General features: G+C 39.5%; 4 protein-coding genes across 7 annotated transcripts in view; 2 read left to right on the top strand and 2 right to left on the bottom strand.

The window, feature by feature from the left end:
- Positions 1-882: 882 nt before the first annotated feature.
- LOC107219424 (pre-mRNA-splicing regulator WTAP) lies at positions 883-7,099 on the bottom strand. Of its 3 annotated transcripts, XM_046746860.1 has the most exons (7): positions 6,902-7,099; positions 6,373-6,505; positions 5,720-6,076; positions 3,637-3,761; positions 3,025-3,203; positions 2,594-2,748; positions 883-2,515 (listed from the first exon to the last, which is right to left on the bottom strand). In XM_046746860.1, exons 3-7 carry the CDS (start codon positions 6,006-6,008, stop codon positions 1,794-1,796), a joined length of 1,470 nt encoding a protein of 489 aa, XP_046602816.1. In that variant the 5' UTR covers positions 6,009-6,076; positions 6,373-6,505; positions 6,902-7,099; the 3' UTR covers positions 883-1,793. The 3 variants fall into 3 exon arrangements, with proteins under 3 accessions (XP_046602816.1, XP_015513129.1, XP_015513130.1); XM_015657643.2 differs by lacking the exon at positions 6,373-6,505; XM_015657644.2 differs by lacking the exon at positions 6,373-6,505 and having other exon boundaries at positions 5,720-6,072.
- A 191-nt stretch (positions 7,100-7,290) lies between these two features.
- Positions 7,291-9,987, bottom strand: LOC107219448. 2 transcript variants are annotated; one of them, XM_046746859.1, is made up of 5 exons: positions 9,884-9,972; positions 9,490-9,753; positions 9,046-9,405; positions 8,580-8,931; positions 7,291-8,473 (listed from the first exon to the last, which is right to left on the bottom strand). In XM_046746859.1, the coding sequence occupies exons 1-5, from the start codon at positions 9,947-9,949 to the stop codon at positions 7,935-7,937; spliced, it is 1,581 nt and encodes a 526-aa protein (XP_046602815.1). In that variant the 5' UTR covers positions 9,950-9,972; the 3' UTR covers positions 7,291-7,934. The 2 variants fall into 2 exon arrangements, with proteins under 2 accessions (XP_046602815.1, XP_015513159.1); XM_015657673.2 differs by having other exon boundaries at positions 7,293-8,473; positions 9,848-9,987.
- Positions 9,988-10,412: 425 nt separating this feature from the next.
- LOC107219397 (superoxide dismutase [Mn], mitochondrial) lies at positions 10,413-11,759 on the top strand. The gene is made up of 3 exons (XM_015657598.2): positions 10,413-10,583; positions 10,797-11,089; positions 11,254-11,759. Exons 1-3 carry the CDS (start codon positions 10,546-10,548, stop codon positions 11,580-11,582), a joined length of 660 nt encoding a protein of 219 aa, XP_015513084.1. The 5' UTR covers positions 10,413-10,545; the 3' UTR covers positions 11,583-11,759.
- Positions 11,760-12,009: 250 nt separating this feature from the next.
- Positions 12,010-23,762, top strand: part of LOC107219415 (kinesin-like protein unc-104) — a 44,644-nt gene continuing 32,891 nt past the window's right edge. Inside the window, exon 1 of the mRNA XM_046746842.1 lies at positions 12,010-12,080. The gene's annotated coding sequence lies outside the window, so the exon portion shown is untranslated. The remainder of the gene's footprint in view (positions 12,081-23,762) is intronic.

Below are 23,762 nucleotides of genomic sequence, written 5' to 3'. Positions count from 1 at the left end.
GTGAGTGCAAAAACTAGTACCTACTACTTTTAAAGGTTAAATTATAGTTTTCTTTCCATAGAGACCCGGTCAAAGCCTGGCGGGACTGGCGCAACCTGCAGACATGTTTAATTTCAAACTGATACCTATTGAGCGACGTTATCTAATAACGTCAACTGTAATATAATTCAACAGTCATTGCTCTATCTTGAGAAAAAATTCTTTACACTTTTACAAATATCAGTTTATCTTGACTTATATTCATTTGTCAAATACAGAAGAACTGGTGAAGGTTAGCAAGCTGAGCGACCGACTGTGCATGCGCGAGCTTTGTCGTCTTCAATCAAGCAAGCCGGTATATATGGAGGTTATGTAGGTGATATGAATTTTGTCATTTTAAGCAGGTCTCAAATAATAAATGTAGTGATGCGAGAAAACTTTTATCATCACTTGACCGATGCCGAATGACTTGTAGAGTCATCGCAACAACTTAACCTCGAAATTGGCGTTTGATAGATTTCCGCCGCTCAGCCTCTGCTACTTTACAATTCCTCTCGTATGCATATGTAGGTGTTGCTACCAGCGTGTTGGTACCACGCTGTACCCTACGCGTCAAGTAGGTATGTACAATACATTCTGATAGGAACCGTGATGTCCAGAAGCAGCTGTGGTAGTTTTGGCAGTCACTGAGTAACACCACTTATTTTGTGTGTGCATACATTTGGGTACAGATGCACACAACGTTTAATTTTGACCAGGGCGTCATGTGTCATTTGCAACGCAGGTTGAATGGATGGCAACAGAGTGGCTTTGTATCTGTCAGAATCCGACATGTCACGTGTACCCGTATACCAAACTTAATTACAATTATTTTTCAAAGAAATGTGAATAACAAGACGTAAACATTTTTGAAAATATATATTTCACGATAGGCAAAACTACTATGTTAAAAGTAAATATTTCTGGGCCAGAGGCAGGGTAGGATAATGTAAAACAAATGCTTAATATGCAGGTAATAATATTATAAAATAGCAATGAAAAAACTCTGTACAGCCGTTTTAGTCGAAAAAATATTACAAATTTGAAAATTACGATTTGCATCGTGCAACTATATTTAAAAACAAGTTTCACACCTTGATTAGTCGTTCTTTATGGGACTTATTATGTCAGTTATATGCCTGTACTCCAAACTAATTATGAATCCCAATCTTATAATACATGATAACCAAGAGTACATTTCGTGATTCGTTATTTAATATAACTTCGCATATATATAATTACTGTATTTATATATTATACATGTGTTGAAGGTGCTCATGAGAAATTATCCGAAAGCTATTTCTTTGCAGTCACTATAAATAGATGACATCATGTGCTGAAGTAAATACATGGATATAAATTCGAAAACAATAGCTACAAAAACGAAGAACAAAAATTTGATCAACATATTTCAGTTCCAACAAAGTAGCTGGTTTATGCAGTAAAAAGAAGACATCGGAATGCTACAAGGCATACTTCACATTGTGTAACGTGCAGAACCACTGTGTCGATTGTGAGGAACATGCATGTATTGCTTTTTACAAAATTAATGCCACCTATTTTAGTAGTCTGCGCACAGTAAAGACAGCATACGATTCTCACTTCAAAATTTCATCACGCCAAGGAATAAAAAAATCGTCCTTTTGTTTAAATTAGGGGAAAGACAAATAAAAACAAATCAGCACCAATCAACCAGAAATCAATATGTTGCAAGAATCGTTGGCTACCTAAATTTTATGACTTTGCATTTGAAATTTCCACCAACAATAGATTGTTCATTCAGGATCACTCTGAAGCGTCTCACCATTAGTTAGCACCAACGCGTCATCGTCAGCTTCATTATAATCAAGAGAAAGAACACTTTCTCTTCGTTTTTTCTTATGTGTCCTCTCGTCATCACTGCCTGCCGCACTTTTTTCCCTTTTAGCTCTATCCCTACCCCTGGTTGTCCTTGTCGTCACCTCTTCCCCATTTGACTTACCGCTACCTTTGTTATTACTTTTAGTCCTCAAAGTCCTTTTGCTATTTCGATTATCCTGTTCCTCTTCGTCCCTGTCACTTAATTCCTCGTTTTCAACTTTTATGATGAGGGCTGCCGAATCACTGGAACTCTCGTCAATTTGTAGATCAGTTTGACTAGGCATACGTTCTGTCTTTTCAGACTTTTCAACACTTCCTCTGTCACTCCGAGGCGAAGCCTCGGGTGGTAATGGCGGAGTCCTAGCACCTTTGCACACGTCACTCTCTTCTGGTTTCACGGGTTTTACTTCAAGAGCCGTAGTACTTTCTTCTACTTCTTCTTTCTTTATTGGTGGAGTATGGGGGGACATGCCATTTGTCAGGTTGCTCTCACCCGAACTGGATTTCAGTGTAATATTTTCTTGCTGGAGTAATGTCACAGATTCACGTGCTTTACGGAGTTCTTGCTGCAGAAAGTAAATAGTACTCTGCATACCTTCAACATCTTCGTCCAGGTCTTGTAGAAATTCATCCAGCTCTGTAACATTGTATTTTTCATTTTTCTTAAGCAAACTATTTCTATTTAAGACTGCAATGTAAAAAAAAGTATAGTTACCAGATTGAGATTTCTTTACTTCTTCACTGAAGCTTTTCTGCAATGCAAGTTCACCTTCCAGCTTGGCGATTCGGCCGCTTGCAATCATCCGCCCCAATTCTTCGTTTTCTTGATACAACAGCCTACACTTGGCCATTAACCGCTTTCCTGTATTGCTGTGAAAACAGGTTTGTATTCAATTAACGTAAGAAATCGTTTACTCAGAATTACCCAATAATGATAGAAATGAACTGAGAACCATCTTTAAAGTCAGAAGCTAATCAATATTGGAGTATATTATTCCTATTTCCATATTGAAAAGAAATTTTACGGTCTGTAGTACCTATACATCAGCTCGTGAACTATAACTTGTGTAAAATGCAGAGAATTCATATACAAGAAGAGTTCACAATTCTCGGAAACTACTTTCGGTTGACAATTGATTAAGTTACCTGTCCGGTGTAAATTTCCAAGCACTAAGCTCATTTTGTGTATCTTCTAACTTTGCTTTTGTTGTAATGAGCTCTTGTCGCAGTCGCTGAATGAGTATGTTTACTGCAGGGTCCAACAAAGCAGATTTTAGTGCTGCTGCAGATGGTGCCTGAGCAGCTTTCATTTCCGATATTTGATTCTATGGTAAATATGGAAATTGAATTATGATGTTCAACTTATTTCACACAAAAAATTAATTTTACTAATCAGAAGCTGGACCTCGGTAAAGGGTCATCAAAGTTTAAGGAGCGAAGAAAGAACTTACATGAAATGTTTGATCAAACGAAAAATATCAAGTTCATTCGAAGAATTTTAATACGAAACACAAAACCGAATTACAGTTATCGATATGTATATTGCTAGATATTTGGCTTCGAAATGTTTTGTATCACTTGATACCGGGCACTCATTTATTGAAGTAAGCGAGTACTTAAGCATTGAATTGTGCTCTAGCTGTCAAGTGATTTTTTTTTTCGAAAGAAGCTTTTACCAAGCGGATTAATTTGAGGCTACTATGCCACGTTTTACAAGCATGTGAAAATAAATTCTGCAAGACAAAATACATTACGTACAACATATTCTTGCAATTCCTGTTCTTTGGAGGCAAGCCTCCTCACTAAAATCTTCTCTCTGTGCGATGCTTCAGCGTACTGTTGCCTGTACTTGTCTTCTGAATCTCTCAGTGAAGCTAGTTCACCTATAACAGGGCAATTAGTAAGTCTTCTACGCTCGATTATAAAACTGGACCCCTGCTCTGTGCCTCTCAAGTTTTACATTACATGTATATTGTGTGGTGTTGTTTTCGTATTTTCGTAGTAAAGGAACAGAAAAAAAATGGTCAACAATGCCAGTACTAAACGTTTACTAATACATCCAACGACGACTAAATAGAAATATTAAGTAAAACACACATTTTTGAAACTATCTTTTGTAAGATGTCCAAGAGGGGGATAAATAATCTTAATGTGTATTCTGAGTGAGAATGCCTGTTTGAAATATTATTTAAAAATAACTGTACTGTGGGGCGATGGCTAGTTATTCTGATCTATTTATCGATTGGCATACATTTTTTTAAATTTCCTTCAACTTTGCCTTCAATCAATTACAATTGTAACTTCTTGACATTTTATTGCTTAATAAAACTTCTGAGTCACACAGAGGGTTTACAGCATCTGACAAAGAAATGAATATTAAAACATAAGAAGTGCTATGTTTTGGTTCGCTTGGATGCTACAGTGGCGAAGGAGACACTGCGAGTATAAGTCATCGAATTTGATAAATCATCATGTTGGGGGATGATGGTTTAGACATATTGAATCTACGATAATGCCTTATGTGCAGACATAGAGGACGTTCATTGATAGTGACATTTACTGCCTGACAACTGACATCCTTAATTGACGCATACTTTGATCATGGAGTTGTCGAGCGTTGCCAATGACGAATTCTGTGCTTCTGCTGAGACGATGTTCTTTTCTGATGCTATCTTTGTCCCATGGTACGAGGAATTTGGTTCACCGTCCAGCCAACTTGTGCCAAATGATGTGATCAACATTTTTCCACATCCAGAAAGAATTTTCCAGGTCAAGGATGGTTTGATGGGAATATATTCAGAGAAGGATTAGTCGGATCAGTGACATTAATCAGTATAATACTGGATGCTAGTTACAAGTTTGGATTGATTTTGGGCAGGGGAATATCAATGTAACTTTCTTGTTTGATTGTTTGAAGACATCTAACTGGAATGGTGAGCTGCTGACGTGGATTTATATTTCTCAGGCCCAGCGAAGTGGCCGATGCTTCTTCAAGAATCTTGTGGGCTGGCTAGCTTCTCGGTAGTCGTGAAAGCCATGAGATATGGTCAAGTCAGGAATTTCTATTATCACTAGCACTATCTTTTACATTGTTGCACATTCATTTTTCTATTGTGATCAACAAAAGTATGCAACAAAATATAACACCGCACTGGCACTTGTAATTGTGACATGGAAAAATTTAGCTCTTTTTAGATCAATTTCATTCAATTCACGAAAAATTTAATCACAAAGCTCCAGCATTCTCATTGGAATCCGACACAATTCACTGTTCATTTATGAAATTTAACACAGTTGAAGGAACAATGGAAGGACTGGACAAATTTGCCTACTTTTTTTTCATTGCACATTATTTCTGGCAGATAAGAAAAAAAATCACCACGCCAAATGACGCTTGACAAATTAAACACAAGAGGCACAGTTATCCACTCAACTCATTTTTTTCCCCACTCAAAATTGCTTCCTTCAAACACTATGTATTTCAGCAACGTTAATGATATCGCACGCCGTTTCAGTAACATAGAACGAGTTGTTTCGTCTAACATTTACCAGCATTTTTGTAATCATTGCTTCATAGCAACATTATTGTGGCAAATCTACTTAATTCTAAACTAATCTAAGTATAACTAAAGTAGGTCAGTATCTTAAATACTATGAACTTAACTATCTTAGTAGACTAGACACTGGCAGGGAATGGAGATTCTCCTTCTCCGCTTAGTGTCTCTAAAAAAGTCTTGTCTTTCTTTCTCTGTTCATGAAGACATTTCAATTTCGCTTTTGAAAATTCAGTTAAGTAGAAATTTTGGCGAGTGAGGTGGGCTCACTCATGTGATCTCAGTACCTTCCTGGGCTGTAGCTTGTGCCTCTAGATATTCCACATACAAGTCCTGTTCGCGCCACTTCAACGCCAACTCGTCCCTTGTCAAGCTGTCCAATTGTTGCTCTGTTAATTTAATCCTGCGTGGTTGACGAACCCCCAAAGGAGAAGGTGGACTGTTCGGCTTGCCACCTCCGTTGCTTTGAGGACTACGAGGTGAAGACGGCCCTGCTGATTTTACTTCCATGCTTTCCTCAGCCATTTTGATAATACAGTTATGCTTGTTCTCGAGCTTGTTAGAAGACTTTAGCATCGATCTACGTGGCAAAGATGTTCTCAGTTTACTGGGAGTCGCAAATTCCTCCGACGGCAGACATCTGACTGAGACATATAGATACTTGTCAATATTTTACACTGTGCCTGACAAGTATTCAGACTATATTGAATGTGCAACTAACAATCCCAAAGTGAAACATAATCAGAAAATGGATTGTGAAATGAAACTAATCGTATTAGAATAAAAGGATAGTGATTCAAAATATGAGATAGTGGTGGCAAAATTACCTTACCACAATTAAAATATAACTCAAGCATCATTTGGAGTAAATCTTGACTACCTTTTTTCGGTATTTTACTTTCAACAAAGGTAATAATTGATAACCAGTACAAACAAGAACCTGTGATCTGTAGGGATACAATCTTCTGAAGATCAGTTTCTTGTAAACAGAAATCACATGACGAGGGACAGAAGTGTGATAGATTACTTTCGAAACGTCAGTAAGCTGAACATACGCGATGAAGTTCATTAATCTACATGAATGTGTGAGAAAAAATTTTATAAAGATAAATTCTACAATGAATGTAGATGATAAAAATCCCAAGAGGCTGAAAAAAAGATCGAATAGACAAGTAGGATAGACGCCATTACTGCAATATGTCGGAGCATGAAACGGGGCGTCATTTAAAGACTGTTATTCTACTATCCATAAATACAAGTTGTTTCAAAGTAAATTACATCACCGCTGAGTGGCAGGCGAGATAAATTGGCCAGCGAGTATCGAGTTCTCGAAGATAGATAACGCGGAAAGGTATTGATAATTTTTTATTGTCGTTCGCTAGCTATACGCTCTCCCCTGCTCTAATTTTTCACAACCTCTTTGGATTGATTGTGGGGAAAATTAGAATTGACGGAAGAATCGAACGTACCTTAACGCCAGTAACTTAGCTCTTATATTCAACACAAAAGAAAAACGCCGGCCGCTTCAACTATTATCCGCACAAAACTGACATGATTTCACGGTATTTATCGTTTGCCGACCTTGTGAACTACGTTCTGCGTGCGGAACACCGCGCCATCACTAAACTGCAGTTAACTGAGGCGACCGCTCGATACGCCAGTGAGTGAGAATGGCCATTCAAGTAGCCGACCGAAGGCTCGTGGTAATCAAAAGCCCTCCACTCAGGATCCGGTAAAGTCGTCCCGGACTGTGATTGGTTCCGCCATTTTCGAGGACTGATCAACCTTACATGCTTGTAGATTAATGCGTGATACATAGTTTAAATGTAAATGTTACTCGGGAATATTAGGACGAAAGTACGTATAATGATAGAGTCACTCATAATTTATTGTCTCATTGTGTTTTCATCAATACAGTTATTGTGAAAAACCATAATTAGGTTCAAGTGAGGTTAGGTGAGTTTGACCATCCTCTTTATTCCAAATCCTACTTAACTTGTATACAACAATTTTACAATGAATTTGTTTGTGATAAATGATGAAAGCTTATGCAACAATCAATTAACTATTTGCGATAAAATATTCTTACCAATTTCAATACTAAATTAGTCAGGAATCGGGTTAATTGCTGAAAGATACAAGAAAAATGTGAGATTTTAGTCACAAGCTTATTTATACGGAATTTATCACATGCAAGTGATTTTCGAAAAATACGTTTATCAGTAGAGATATAATTTATATAATCCAAGTTCAGTCTTCATGCATGTAGAATACGTATCAAATAATATGGAAAATAAAAAGTACGAATAATAACACTTTCAAAAATATGTACAATTATGTGTAAACATTGAGTTAGACGTGTCTAAACTATTAAAAGAATCACCAAACACTTATAAAATTTAAGGAGGAGACATGTAGGTAGCAAAGCAAATTTCTACCATAGTTTAATATTAAATAATTTAAAATACACACATATGCTTCAATATTTTGTACCCAAAAGCATTAAGCTTTCTTCTTGATGAATCCGAATTTGTTTGCAGTACTTCCAGGCAAAGTTTTTGGCGAAGCAATGTTCGATTCTAGCTTATTAGTAACTGCCAAAGTTTTTAGACCCGATGTATTCAGAGAAGCATTGTGCCTTGAAAATTCAGAGGAGCTGGTTTTTGGAATGGGTGAAACTCTTCGCTTTACTGTTACAATCGTTCTAGATCTTAAAGGATCAGACTTTATCCCGCTGGTTCCAGGTCTTGGAGTATCGACTTTTTCCTTAACTGGTTTGGGTGAGGGAAGTCGCCCCCCGAAACTCCTTCTTTGCAGCAAAGTTCGACTAGTTGGAGTAGATTTGTTATCAGCTGGTAATTTTGTTCCGTCAAAACTTTTTCGGAAAGATGTTGCAACATTTCTTCGTACGGATGATCGGTGTGGATCTACATTCCTAGATGCAGGCTGAATGGGCAGAGAGCAGCTAGATCCAGGTCGTGAATTATTTCCAGGACTAATTTTGAGGGAGTTCTTAGGTGGATCCGGTTTCAGGAAAATATCTTAAAAGAAAGCATACAGCGAATGAGTCCATAATAATGGAAAATAAGGCTCCATGACCATACTCCATTAAGTGGAAATTTAAAGAACATTCATTTAGTCAATTACCATCCAAGTTTGCATTTGAGCCATGCGGACTATTACTCAGCATAAACAAAGCATGTTCCAGATTAGCTTTGGCTTTAAATAAAAAGTCTATAAAAGGCAGATCTCTCCCCTCACTCTGCAGTGATATTTGTCCCAGTGACATACAAAGCTGAGGCATCGGAACTGGAGAGCTTGAAATTTTTGGTGGAGATGGACGAGGCTCGCCCTCTATGCTTGAGCACTCAATGTCCATATCAAAAGTCTTCTGGCGTTGAAGAGGAGCGATACATGGCGGGGAAACTGCAGCAGTCGAGATAACCAAATTAATGTTACCTATATCTTCCTTTAGAATCAGCTTATTATTTGAAGTTTCCTGAAATATGGTAAAATTTAATTGAAAAATGCCTAGAAGTTGAGCTATGAACAAAATATGTCATTCAAAATGAGGATTAACATGTGAATTGTTACGCTTCTTGCATCTCCTTACTTGTGGCTTATGCAGTGAAACACTGCAAGAACGGTTTCTAGGAGAAAGCAAAGAGGCTTTCGAAACCTCGTCATTCTCCGCTTCATTGCTTTTAGTGAGTGTATCTAAGGATCGACATCTTGCTGAATTAAAATCGGACTCAGTATGTCGACGCATAAATGGAATGCCCGCTGCATTAGATGGAGGTTTTAACGAGCATTCTCTAGCCGATGCATTTGAATCTGCATTCTGATTGGGGTCTGGAATGTTTTTTATCAGCTTGAAAAGGTGGTGCGTAACATCCCGAATGACATTTGTGACACCTTTATTAATTGGTGGTAAAAGGTTGCTACCAGTTTCTAAAACTTTGCTCATGTTCTCCTGATGAAAGAAAAACATACATAAATCATTTTCAAGGATGTCTGCTTCTTTCCAAACTTCAATCAGATTTATCTTTCATATTACCATGCTCCCCAAAGGGGCAGTGCCACTCACGCTCCAGAACGAAGCGTCCTTCGCATCATCCTGGTTTGGGCACTGACAACGAACATCTTCTAGCTCCATCACGGCTCTCATTTTTGAAGAGCCGCATTCTATAATTATTTTCAGGGTATCATTTTTAGTTCCATTATTGCCATTATTATCCTCCTGCCTTTCAAATTCTCGCAACCGAAAGCCAATTGCCTGAAGGAAGCATGCCAGTTCAGGGGCATCAGGTTTGATACAGATCTGAAAATGATCACACCACATTATGTAGCTAAAGTGTGAAAACAATAGTGATTTGATAACAAAGAATGCTGCATGAATATTATGCAGTCCTTACATCTTCCGCTTGTCCAGTATAAAACCACTGCCCTACCCATTGGAAAAATTTTCGTTGAGCCGAATTACGGTTTGAAATAGAAACAGCTCCGCTCTTGTCCATTGTATCACTAGTACTGGAGGTCGTTCGTGCGAATTAGATACTCCTAACAGTCATTTCAATATCAGTGTTTACGTTTTTTCACTGCCATACCGTATAGGCCCACAGCTTATCCAATAGCAATATGGTTCAGCGAATATTTATGTTGTATATTTAATACAATATAAGGAATAGATCGATTTATCATCAGAAGTGGTAAAATTCTGTATTTATTTCCGACTAAACTAACCATTTCGTAATTGTATTACGTGATTGATGTATTTCTACATTATTCTCATAAAAATTTCTCAAGTTTAATTTGCTTATACAAACACACGTTTGAAGAAATATTTTATGCGGAAATACCTGTATTTATTTCAGTAAAATTAACGATAAGTAAATAATCAAAAGATCGGGTTAAAATTATCGTGTTCAAATACTGGCGCGTAAAATTGTTCCATCGTTCCGTGTTTATGAATTAGTCTGAAGTTCATCCCGAGGCCTAGAACAACGTAACGTACTACGCAGCCCGGCTCACCGGCCTACCACCGGATTGTTGCGACATAAGTAATTGCCGGTTCTATTGTGATAAGCAGTAATTTATTATTCATTATTGGACTATGTTTGCTGCAAGACGTGCCTTCGTGACAGGGGCTCTGTAAGTATTGAATCACATTTATAGGTTTTGATTGTTTAAATTGCGTATTATGTAATTGTTAACCTAAGATTATTGGTTAATTTTCACAATGACATGTATCTAGACCAGTTAGATAATCCTCGATAGAGAATTTCATCGGAGCGACTTTGATCTACATTGCTAAATAAACGATTCTTCACGGTTATATGATATCTATTTCTAAAAATTTTTAAGGAGCGCCAAGAATGTTGCCAGGCAAAAGCACACTCTGCCTGAGTTGCCCTACGACTACAGGGCACTGGAACCAGTCATCTGTGCAGAAATCATGGAGCTTCATCACAGTAAACATCATGCAACGTATGTAAACAATTTGAACATTGCTGAGGAAAAATTGAAGGAAGCTGTGAGTAAGGGTGACGTCAATACTGAGATTGCATTGGCACCTGCGATTAAGTTCAATGGCGGTGGACATTTGAATCATTCCATCTTTTGGAACAATTTGTCGCCCAATGGTGGGAAACCAGATGGTTAGTTATATTTGAAATTCTCAGTTGGATTTATGACTCAATGTTTTATTGATTTTTCTCAAGTATGACGAGAAAAATGGTTGATTATCAATTATGGGTATTCCAATTTTTTCCTGAGGGTGCTAATCAATGCCAGGTATATTTTCTTGATGCATTTTGTTCAGGTGCTCTCCTCAAGCAAATTGAAAAGGATTTCTCCAGTCTGGAAGAACTGAAGAAACGACTTTCGGAGGCCACTGTCGCCGTTCAAGGTTCTGGCTGGGGCTGGCTTGGGTACAACGCTAAAGATAAAAGGTTACAGATTGCAGCCTGCGCTAATCAAGATCCTCTGCAAGCCACAACAGGACTTGTGCCACTGTTTGGTATCGATGTTTGGGAACACGCATATTATCTCCAGTACAAGAATGTCAGACCAGAGTATGTCAAGGCGATATGGGACATTGCAAATTGGAATGATATCAATGACCGCTTCAAGAAAGCAGCTGGATGTTAGATGTACTGCCCCAAGCATTTATAGTTTCTAGAAAGTCACTAGAGACTCAAGACGATTGAGTACTGTCTTTGAAATTAAATATCAATATCTCACTTTATTACACAATCGAAATACTCCGGATATTTTATTCAGTGTAAATTACTTTATACATAAAATTATATTCTATTCAAAAATTAATTCTGCGTAAAAAACTTCCACCTGTCCTACAACGTTAGATGACTTGATATTCTCATCTTTTAGTATAAAATGTACAAGAATCGAACCGTTGGCTGATTACAGATGTTACCAACATGATATACCTTTTTGACAAATTAGTTTGGTAAATATTACTCCTGTATTTCTCAATATTTGAACAAAATTACGTCGCGTGACAAAAACGTATCGGCGCTTCATAGATATCGATCGCGCGCGCAGAAACGAAGGAACGCCGGAATTCGAACCACTTGATAGTATGGCTGCTCGACCTCAGCTGTTTTCGGATCTTCTTCGGCCTATCTGGTAAGTCAAGAGGTTACTTTCGCATAATGATAATTTCCATATTATTCAAAGTTTTCCAACACAATCGTCATTTCTTCGGTGTCGTTTTATCAGCTGCACAGCTCCTCACGCTGCATCAATCAACTTCATATCAATAACTATGCATGCGAAGTTTGCATACAAAGTACTGTCAACACTTTGACAGTTTATTTATTTACACCCACTCATACTCACGCGCGATGCGCGTTGTTTTTATATTGCCGATTCATTATTCATCTTCGCGAATTCTAAATTCGTATTTCAGACAGTATTTACGCGACTTCTTTATTTCTTTGTACGGTTCATGTCATGCATCGATTCATGCGTAATTGTACTTTTGAATCTTAGCCAGAACAATGGGAGTCTTGAATTGATCTCATTAATAGCTCGGTGAAATTTTTTTCACAATTTTTTACCGCCGCTACAATACAATACGATCAGGACGCAACACCTCCGCGAATTTGCAGCTTAGAGGCTTTGTCGCAGTAACTGATGAGCTTATTTAGAGCGTACGTCGAACCAATTAATCGAACCTTACAATTCACCTCCGAAAGTTTATCCATGTCTGTAAATATGCGAAACCACATCGTCTTCCATTTACATACGGAATTCTGTGTTTACTTATTCTTTTCTTCAAATTAACAGAAAAGTGAAAAATCCATCGACGTAAAACACACGAGCTGAAAATATATCCCCCGCAAAATGCGACAGGGGTTATTTCATCTCGTCGCGGATAGATCCTCTCCCAATTTGTGGTATAACAAAAAGTTGCTGGTTTCGATATGTGTGACAAAGTTATCACCGGATAACAATCATTGATTCCTGGGTTGGATGGCGCCGTGCGACCTGAAGCGTCGCGACGCCCCGCAAAACACGAGCCTGTTAGCTCTTCGATATCCACCCTTTCAATTGCACATGCAATAGATCTGGTTTGGTTCGTTATCGCTGCGCGTCACTCGATAATTCTCCGATCATCAACAGTCGCTGCGATCTCCCTGCATGCAATGAAACTTTTCTGCCTCCCAGTTTTACCCGATCGTATTTAAACGGGAAATTCGAATACGGCCGAGACTGCAGATGCTCCGAATTCCTGAGGGCTACTTGCAAGTTCTCACCCTCGGTGAATTTAATTAAAAGGCAGTCAATCACTTGAAATTCTTTTAATTTTCCCCGTCACGAAACGTGAAGAATAAAGTAGCTATACTTGAAGGGCGATTGTCAGGTTTTCCAATGTTCAATTTTACGGAATGTTATTAGGCAGGCAGATGACATCGATTATTGAGTCAAAGTGCAAAAACTGAAACTCGTAACGCAGTTGAAAGAGTTGTTTTTCAACGTATGTCACACTGCAATGCAAAATGAGAGGGAGAAATATACGGAGAAGGATTGTATATAGCTACGTTCGGTCTTACTGACGAGCTTCTGGCAAAACGAGTCACATTCGACCGTCCACTTTTACTGTAAATCTCTTCAGCATCCACCCGCGTTTTAAAACTGCGCGACATACATTTCCGACGCTACGCACACCTGAGCTGAGCTTCCGAGGTGAGCGCGGGAATCGTATTAGCTAAGCTGCGGAGAGAAAACTTGGCTTGTATGCAGAGGCTGATGAAGTTATTAATTTATCAAAGGCCACCAGCTCTACATCGAGTGGGAATTTTATACGAGAATTTCACGTCCGTCAAGGCCCTCCAGAATTCTGTACTTTTATTCGCAAAAACTCACGGGCTTGCATGTTATACATATAAATACTTCAATGCCAGAAGAGATGTCTCGCTTTTCGATCCCTTTGTCTCGTGCGGTATGAGTGATTTTTTTATTTTTCTTTTTTAGAATGCATCTCACATTCAGCTCGCTCTTTGATTTCTTTTTACCCATTCTCTGTATGTGCTCGTTTTAATGAGTTTCGAGATTAACCGCAGCTGGTGTACCTAAGCAATATGCAGTTTATCGGGATTACCGTTCGTAAATTGCGTCCTCGCATAGTATTCCTGAAAATTCTTTACCTGTACGGTGGTTTATTCCATTTTAAGACCCGAAATTAAAATACGCGTGCTTATACGCAGGTATACTAGACGTATAAGCCGTATACCTGAGCGAGTGCGCTAAAGTGGATACAAAACTTTTTTTGCACGATGGAAAAATCTGTATAGCACTTTGCTACGCAATCGTGCATGAAAATAAATCCCATGGAGAGAGCTGGGGTAGTGAGGGAAAAAAGCTCTCCACACCCCACAGATTGACAATGTCGGAGATTGAAATGTGTCTGAAAGAATAAAACTTATACCATGTTTTGCAATACTTCAAGTGAAAATGAGGTTAACTATAGATGCAGGTCCCTTTCTTCACTTTTTGGATTCAAGCAAAATACTCTTCTACGTTTATTACAACGTCCATAATTTTTTGTCGGTAACCGATTGCTAGTTTCGTTTAAAAATTGATCTTAAATCGTGTTTCCAACTGTTGTCCTCTCTGGGTATATAAATACTTGTTGGGCTGTTAGGCTTAATTCATAGTTATTGGCAAGCGTCAGTTTCGAGGTGTATATCACCCCGAATGAATGACTAATTTCAATATCGGTCTTGTCGCCGAGTATGGATCCGTTTGAGTAGAATCCACCCATCGCGAAATGTGCGAAATGACGAGAGTAAAAACCGATGCCAGGATCAGAGTACCCGCAGCAGTTGTACAGGGTGCACGGTGAACGGGTCGCTAGACCCGCTGGAAGCCTCCTTAGGTAAAAAGGTACTTTGTTTTCAGTCCGTCAGTGTCTGCGGTAGGAGGTGAGTCGGGTTCTAGTCGAGCCAAGCCGGAGCCAAGGGTTGAGGGTCGAGGGTCGAGGGTTGAGAGGCCCTGCGGGATATGGGTTGCGGGTTGCGGCGGGGTCCCGGTGACTCACGTTTTCCGTTGCCGGGGCGGCGGTGATGCCTACACGGATACGACGGCGAGGGTGGCGAGGAGGCGGTCGAAGCCTCGGAGAGGCAGGCGAGGGGTGCCGTGCACCAGACACCATCGATCTACGGTGCTTCGCACTCTATTCAGAGTCGAACCTGCCTTGCATCCTCCGCATTTACGTGTCCCACACCCTTTGCGTTGGTGCACGAATTGCAGTTTGGTCGACCCCTCGTAACTCCGAAACTCGTTTCATCTCGCTGATTCATTCATCCCCTCGCGATATCTTCGAACGTACTTCGTTTCCGGTAGCTGATATCCGCGTACTGGAAACACGACACATTTTCAACGCTCAGCGGTTTTCGCCCAAACTATTCCCTTGACCTCTAATCGAAAAGGTCAACAAGTTAGGGGCTCCAAAATATCATTCAAGTTTGAATTTATTTAACGCAAAATTTCATATGCGGGGTTGGAACCCCCTCCGAAGTCTCTTCTTTTCAGTTCTGTACCACAGATTTTTTCTACGTATGTATTCGCGTACACAATAGTATACATATACATGTAGGTATTACATACATACGCTCCAGGCAAACCTTATGTACTGAAATATACCTTTGGCTTTGAAATCTTGCCGAAGTACCGCGTCGTCTGACTTTACGTCGGTAGAGCCCAGCGGCAGAAGCCGTGAAAAACCATGCGTTCAGAATTTATAATTTACAACATAGGTACGGTTAAGAAATATAACGGTTCACGGAACATGGACCCTTTGTTCGTTACCTACCTTTTTTCCATCCCGAGGGTAGTCAATTATTCGACGCTTTACGATATGTAACTCGAAAGTTTGCCTCAATAAGAGACTTGCAGGTCTTGCATAAGAATGCTCCGTATCATCCTGGAGCCTGTGATTTTCCTCGCGGCATGGAAGAGGACGGTAAAAAACATCGGGATCGAGTAAGAGTGGAGAATTGAGCGTGTTCGTGGTTTTCCATTTCCTTACTTCTTGCAATTTTCAAGTCGTTATGCACGACGCGAAAGAGTTTCTTCCTTTCGTTGAACTCGTTTCTTTAATTTAACGAACTCTTTCACTATTTCCGCGACGCCTTGCGCACTCGTTGCTCTTTCGTCCTGGGGGCAATTTTTCTTTCCGTCTCGCCGGTGTTTCTGCGTATCTTTCCAACTCCATTTACCCATCCTAGACCGGGGAATAGCGAAGCATGTACATACTTAAATAGACGGGACGCTCAGAATGACGTATACTGTGCTCCGTTTCAATCGTACCTATGGGAGATCAAGAAACCCATATATACGTGTACCTCTGTTTACTCCAACAACGGGGTTACGACCAGCAGAAAAACATGCTCTACGCCGCTATGGAACTAAATCGAAGTCGCGGTGGTAAATGAACGAGCAAAAATTGCGGGTTTGGAGAAAAGTGCCCGAATGTTCAGAACCTGTTTTTCAATTCTCCGTAGTCACCGTTTCTTCGATTATATATACCTGTATATTTACCTATGCGTTTACGTATGTGCACACTGAAAAAAATTTCATTTGTTATAGTAACTAGAAAAATTCAGTAAAACAGATATCGTTAAAAAACTGTTTGAATACTGTTGGAATTGCGAAAAACGAGGTACACGTAACCATTTTGCGCTATTGTCGATCCTTTTTTGGTAATTGCAACGCAAAATCAGTTTGATCGGTTTACTCTACTTCTTCAGTTAAATAAGGCTTTAACGTCAATTTATCGTTGCACAAGTATTAAATTTTCGCAACAGTTGCAAGAAAATATAGTAATCGTGATCGTAATGGCAAAGAATAGCAACGGATACTAGACTTTCCGGTAACAGCTAGAAAACTAATTTTCATTTTCTACCTAGAACTATATTTTTCGATTGTGGTAAGAAATGAAAATAGTTAAGGACTGAGCGGTAACCGGAACTAAAAATCTCTCTCAGCGTATAATACACATCGCGACACAGCAGAATTTCTGGAGTGCGAACGAAGTTATACCTACCCACCCATAACATACGGATGATACTGAACTCGTATTTGTATTTCGTTTTCCTTGCTTCTAACTTTTTCATATTTACGGTGTATTTTTTTTTTTATTTATACGGAGCAAGAGCCGAGTTGGAAAACTTGGAGTCTAACACGGGCTTGCTCTTTGATCTCAAGGAGCAAGCGAGTTGTCGTCGTTGGGTATATTTCAGACTCTAACTCGCGTTACAGTAGCTTTCTTTCGGCGAGCAAGAGGTTTCTACATTTTTCAGGCTCACATATATACGTACATATAACTGTACATATGCAGGCATGGATAGTGCTCTCTGTACTTGAAAAAATGTCCTTTGAGAAAAGCTGCCTCCTGCTGGCTTTCAGCGAAAAACTTGCCTGCTACTTCGGCCAAAATTTCATTCGTAAAGATCTTAGTCTATGCGCCAATTTACAGAAAATTATTACAATTCGTCGTTGATTTCTTTGTCTCTTATACAGTTGAATATTTCGTTTCCAACTTCAAACCCGGCACGTTTTGCACTTTAACGCGGCAGGGTGGACAAATTGGGTTTAGAAACCCAAAATTTCTTCCGGCAACCGCGGTGATTAACCGTAAAAAGAACTTTGATATTCTCTGCCGTCAGGAAGGTTTACTTTCCGATGGGACTCATCTCGGCTGTGCGGAAGCCAATTTTCGGGCGTGAATTATTCCAGTGGCTTGGCAATCAGGAGTAAATAAAAAAGAAAAAACTAATCGCGTACCCAATTGGTTCGTAGTCGGAATCCTTGAGGGGTATTTTCCAATAAAACATTGCGCGTGCCTACAAATATCACGCGTTTAACGTGAAAAGGAAATGCTGATTTTCAAGAATATCCTTAAATCTTCTTTCTCATATTCTTTACTCCCTCTCGCGTTTTCTACATGTATAGGTACGTACATTCGGTGTATCGTGCCACGTATACCTACACATATATCGTTTCTTCCATCGTAACTTTGGACGAGTTTAATCAGTCGGAACGAAGCATTTCATACGAGGAACACATTACGCGCACACATTCTTTATTCATACGCAAGAATCCCCGTTTCTGCATACCGACATATTTGAGCTTCTCTGGCTCGCATGTCCGTAAGTATTCCACCTGCGCCACCCATCCACTTGATCGACTATCGCCCTCCAAATCGATTCCTATATATACATGTACGCGGTATTCCTATATAGCCCTGACTGAACTGGCCCACGTAGCACACAAAGCACACGAATTAATGACCCTTCAGCAGGACCTTGTGCCCCTACATCCTCGTGCGATTTTTCCAACAACGGTTTATATTTGAATCCGCGAGGTCTTTTGCACGCGTATAACACGGTGTATAAATATTGCACCAGCATAATGTGTGCACGTACATACTCGGGGTTATTCATGTTTTCGGTGTTATGTTGCACGCATATACTTGTAGAGGAATTATGCTTGTACGAAAACATTAGTCCCTTCTCGCTATATTATTATCTACACACGCTGCGGGTCGTATAAATAACGTGCAGAAAAATATTTGGGGATACATTCGCGTCCGTTTCTTGTTCCGCCTTAAGCACTACTAGAACATTTAAAAAACTAACGATTTTTATGCACTCGTTAATCTCCTGACCCGAGCGCGTGTATTCGTGCGTAGATGCCTTTTTTTTCCATCGGCTATATTTTCTCATCATTTTTCCACTCCATTTTACATCGAGATCGGAAAATTCTCTTGCCGTGTCGGGGTCGAACCATCGCCGTTATATTTTTCTTTGACATCGTTTCCCTCGGGAGATTTGGTTCGGTTTATTTATTTTTATGCAGAAGCTGCGTCGTCCTGAAGATAAAGCTACCGTGCTGCAGAATGGGAACGACAACGAACGAAAAGATTTGCCTTTCTTTGATGATTACGAGAGTGATGAATGGATAAATGTGTAATTCCGACATTATTCGCACAGTATTTCTAAAGGCAAATGTGTTTTTAGAAAAATATCCTCCGCCGGTTTTCTCGAGAAGCAACAGCGCGCATGAATCGAGTTTCAAAAACGAATACAAGTACAATCTTACGTTTGTCATATTTTATCCAATCTTATCGTTCTAAATCTCAACACAGCGCGTACACATTTCTTCACATCAGACTGTAATAACGGTCTACGGACTTTGCTTGTACCCACTAAAAATTAAGCAGTATTTTCAATTTCTGATGATCAGTTCGAGCTACGGAACGCAATGTTAATATTTACCAGCTGAACCCCCATCAAGATAAACGGATTAATTAATACCCGGCCCTTTCGCCTTCCTGCCATCCTTCCTTTCTCCCGTTTCGCTGCCGCGGTATTTCCTCCTCCCTTAATTTTTATCTCACTCGAATCAAACTCTTTCCTTTTCTCTTCTTCTCCCGTTGTTTCTTCCGAACTTCTTAGTTCGCTTATACAATTAACCCGGATCCGACACGCCTTTGCAGGTCGACCCACACGTTTCTTCTTTTTCTTCTTCATCTTCTTTCAAATAGAGCGGACTCGCCTTCTCACTCCCGGAATCGATGTCTTCTGAAATTACTCCGTAAACTGCATATTTTTTCTCTCGCCGATCATACAGCCTTACATTTTTTTCACCCTTCTGGCTATTCGCCAAAATTGATATACATGTATAACGAGATCGTATAACGCGATGCTGCAGAGCTTTGTTTCTTTTGTACCGGTATGTGTACACAAGACTGGAAATTTATAAAATTGTAACTTTCCTAAGGGAAATAAGGAAATAACGAACCAACAATGAATTACAACTATAGAAATAAAATGAAAGAGATGCATAATATGCGACAGAAAATGAACGCATGTCGTTTGCCAAACTTTTAAAAGTATAGTCAAGTTTGTTTTACCTACATAATGTTGTTTATCATCGTGCAAATTCACGAAAATCTTACCCGAAGTATTCGGTCAGATCACTAGAGCGGATCTTAACGATAGTTGGTAAACTTGCATGATAGAACTTTGTCGAGTTGTAGCTGTCGTCAACAGACGCCATAACAAGCTAATTAGCAATTATAGGTTCACTTCGTGCAGGGTGATAGTTTCGGGATGAAATCTCGGCGAGAAGTTTGAACTCGGGTGCGGACATGCCGCGTTATATATTCCTGAAAACCTTACGTTCGTCCTATGCTTGATCAATCCTCGATTAATCAGGGACGTGATTTCTTCGCGTGAAAAACAGGAGGTGCTTTTAGAATTTCAATCCAGCGTTCAACGCCGGTAAAGATATTTGAATGAATTCCATGGTTTCGGCCCCTATAATAAAGCGAGATCGATATAACATACCAAATGGCCTGTTCGATTGCGGAATATGAAATGACCGGCATTGGAGGATCAAGGTGGCACCGAATTGGATCAGATTCCCAAGGCTCAGCGGCTTCCTATCTCTCTTGTTTACTCCCTTTCGTCTTTCGCTCGCTTCTACTGTTCACGGGAGAAAAAACGGGGATGATATCTACCGCGTTGACGGCTTTAATAAAGTACTTCCCATGACCCCGTTACAGGAGCCGCACAATCCGACCCTGTATATAGATTATGTATCGTATACTTATTTCTTTTCACCCTGCTGCTCATTGTCAACCGGATTGAATGGACCTCTTTCTCCATTTCATTTAGAAATATTACCATACAAGATTCTTTTAATTGACTCGTCGAGCTTTTAATTACGCGTGAATACAGGATTCGTTTTATTTTCTACCTTTATTCTCGAGATGTCTCGTTCGCGATTCCGCTAATTACAGGCGCATCCATATAACAGAACCGTACCCATCTCAACGGTTCGTATTTACTAACAAACCTTAATTACCTTCAATTCGTATATTTTTTCGTTGAATCTTCAATATATGAAATAATTGATTTAACCCGATCGCAGCCAGGAACAACTTTTCACTTGATGAAAATAATCTCCTCGAATCGAAATACCGCTGCGTTAATTATTTTCAATTTATACGTCGATAGTAGAGTACAATACCTGCGCATACCGAATCCAATAATCGATATAAGGTATCGCTGTCGCCTTAGAGACACCTACTCCGGAGTCTCGAGGCTGTGCTGCCTAAGTATATCCGTACGCCGTAGTCTGAATCCAGTCTCAGAGACAACTTAGCAGATGCAAATTCTTAGGGAAAATGCAGTGCACGTATAGCTGCAGCGGTCTCAAGAACCTCGTTACTGCATTCGGCGTACGATCGCGCCTTGTTCCGCATCAGCGCTGCACGGCAACATTTCGTGATAAAAAGTTGCCTTCCGTGAAATTGACGGATAGGGGATAATCGATAGCCGAAGAAACGTTGAGCTAGGTCATGAATTACGCGATTTTATTACCAACGTAATTCGCGTGAAAATAGCGTATGCATGTAATGCGCTGTAATGCGAAATAACATGTTCGCCATACGCTGCCATACCGACCGAGTAAGGTGAGGAAAAAGAAAGACTTTCAAAGTCTGCATAAATTATATACTGAACTACTTGTAACCGAGCATTTCGCGATCCCACTGAATAGGAATCCATGGAACGGTTTTCATGGTGTAACTGTGTATACTTCTTGAGCAAACTCGTTTCTTCGTCTGCGCGTCTTAATTACCGGAAAAAAACTGTCCTGGGTCCAACGAGTTGGGCTTGGAGAGCTTCTAATTGGACCATGCAGAAGAAATTGGAGGCCATGTGTCGGTTGCGTAACTGCGCAGGAGCTGCAAAATAGTCTCCATCGGCTCGTTTGCAGTCTCCTTCTACAAGGCTGAAGCTAACAGACAAAATTAGCAGCCAAACCTTCTAACATTCATTCGAATAAGGTAACGAAGTCGGAGAATCAAAATTTTGTAAAATACCTTGGACCCCCGATACTTTTATACAATTGTATGGATAAAGCACAACTGAATTTTTCTATTTCTCATTTTTTCATTTTTATATTCACTATGGCTCCTAGCTTCAGCTTCATTCTCCTTCTTCTTTTTCTTCGTATTTACTTTTTTTTTCTACTTTAGTTTTTTGTTACAATATCATGATACTCCATTGCGGTCCCGGTACACGCACTCATCCGATTATACGTGATTTCATTTTCTTCGTAAACACGAAAAGCATGATATTGCTAAATCCAACGAAGCCTGCACGGCTGAAACCGTAATCCACACGCGGTGTAAATATAGATAGAATATAGCTCTGCATGGCTATATGTGGAGAAAGTAACCACGGATTACCTTTTTTTCTGTTACCCTTGTCAGAAAAATTCAATCTCATTCGAACGAACTGTTCGGAAGCAATTTTTTGCTGAACTTCCTTTTCTCGTGTCCCGGACTTTGCAAAAATGGTGAAAAAAATCTGCAGTCTATTCAAATATTTTATGTTCTGTATATTATTGTGATATGAAAAGAAATTCTTTGTAGCAATTTGTAGCTTACAATTAATAACCTGGAAGTTTTTACATTCACAGTATCTGTGATTTCGGTCAGATTTTCGATTCGATCATTTTGGAGGTGAACTTTTTTCCGATTAATACGATTTGGATCGGGAAAGTCTGGCAAAACAGTTGCTTGCACAGAAATGTTTTGTTTCTTACTGAACTTTGTAATACGACAAGATTTTCAGAGCAAACGTTGTTCTAAGCATAAACAAAAATTTAAATGAATTTTCGTCACTCCTTCCATATCACATTTGGATATTATAGGTGTAATCTGCAGAGATATGTAATCACCCGACAGAATAATCGGCAGAGTTGGGATCGGCTATTCGATGAAGTTAAAAATTTATTTTCTCAAGTCTCAGCACGAATTCGCATTAGACCAAACATTGCGTCAATACACTGTTATCACTAATACGATTTGGGAAAGGCGTATGTATACACGGAGTGACGCAAATGGTCGGTCTAATGCGATTTCGTGCCGAGACTTTCGAAAAAAAGTGTTTCATTCCATTACATGGCCGATGCTCTATGCCACGTTGATTTTTCTGTAGTTAGACATATTTTTTTTTTATACACCCCTGAAGATTTTACAAAATCAAAAGTGATTACAGGTGAAAGAAAGTCATTAGAATTTTTTTCTTCCTCGCAACAGGCTATACATTAGCGATAAGAATAAAAATATAAGATCAATCGCATTACAAATTTCAATAAAAAAGCATTTTCTGCATCGACATCTTTTTTCTTAAACTTAACGCAAAGGTTAATACGGGCACTAAAAATTCCTCGATAGTGTGGATATAACCGATATTTACCTAGAAATATTTATCGATAATTATATACCTGAACCGACTAATTGATCACTTACACTTAATTCAGTCTGTTCAATTGTTCTCGCTGATAACGTACCCGTGCTCTATGAATCGGGCGCATAATTGGCTGCTGCGTTTCTTATCAATTACCGATACAAATCGGTGGAAAAGGTATGTGCATAGTAATTTACAAGAGCAGGAATAATGGCCACAACGATCGACTTGTCTTACCGCACTTGTCTATTCGTCATAAATTATATTTTCCTCCCCCCGCGTTATACTGTCCGTGAAATTACGGCTATGTGCAGGTCTATGAATGATGCGAGCTCGTTATACTCGCTACTCTTGTTGGTGGAGTTGCACATTAACGTAGAGCGTAGGAAATGGTAGGTAGGTACAATAACTGCAGTTGTTATAAAGAGCCGACAAATTTAACGAGCTCGATCACTTTAAGACTCGACGATAATATGTCTGTGACCAATGTATAAAATATTCGCATAACGTAACTGCACTGCAACCTACCTTTCTT

Source organism: Neodiprion lecontei, chromosome 1 (assembly GCF_021901455.1).
Source record: "Neodiprion lecontei isolate iyNeoLeco1 chromosome 1, iyNeoLeco1.1, whole genome shotgun sequence".
Taxonomy (NCBI): Eukaryota; Metazoa; Arthropoda; class Insecta; order Hymenoptera; family Diprionidae; genus Neodiprion; species Neodiprion lecontei.
Note: the sequence above shows the minus strand (reverse complement) of the source record. Positions and strands in the feature narration are given on the sequence as shown.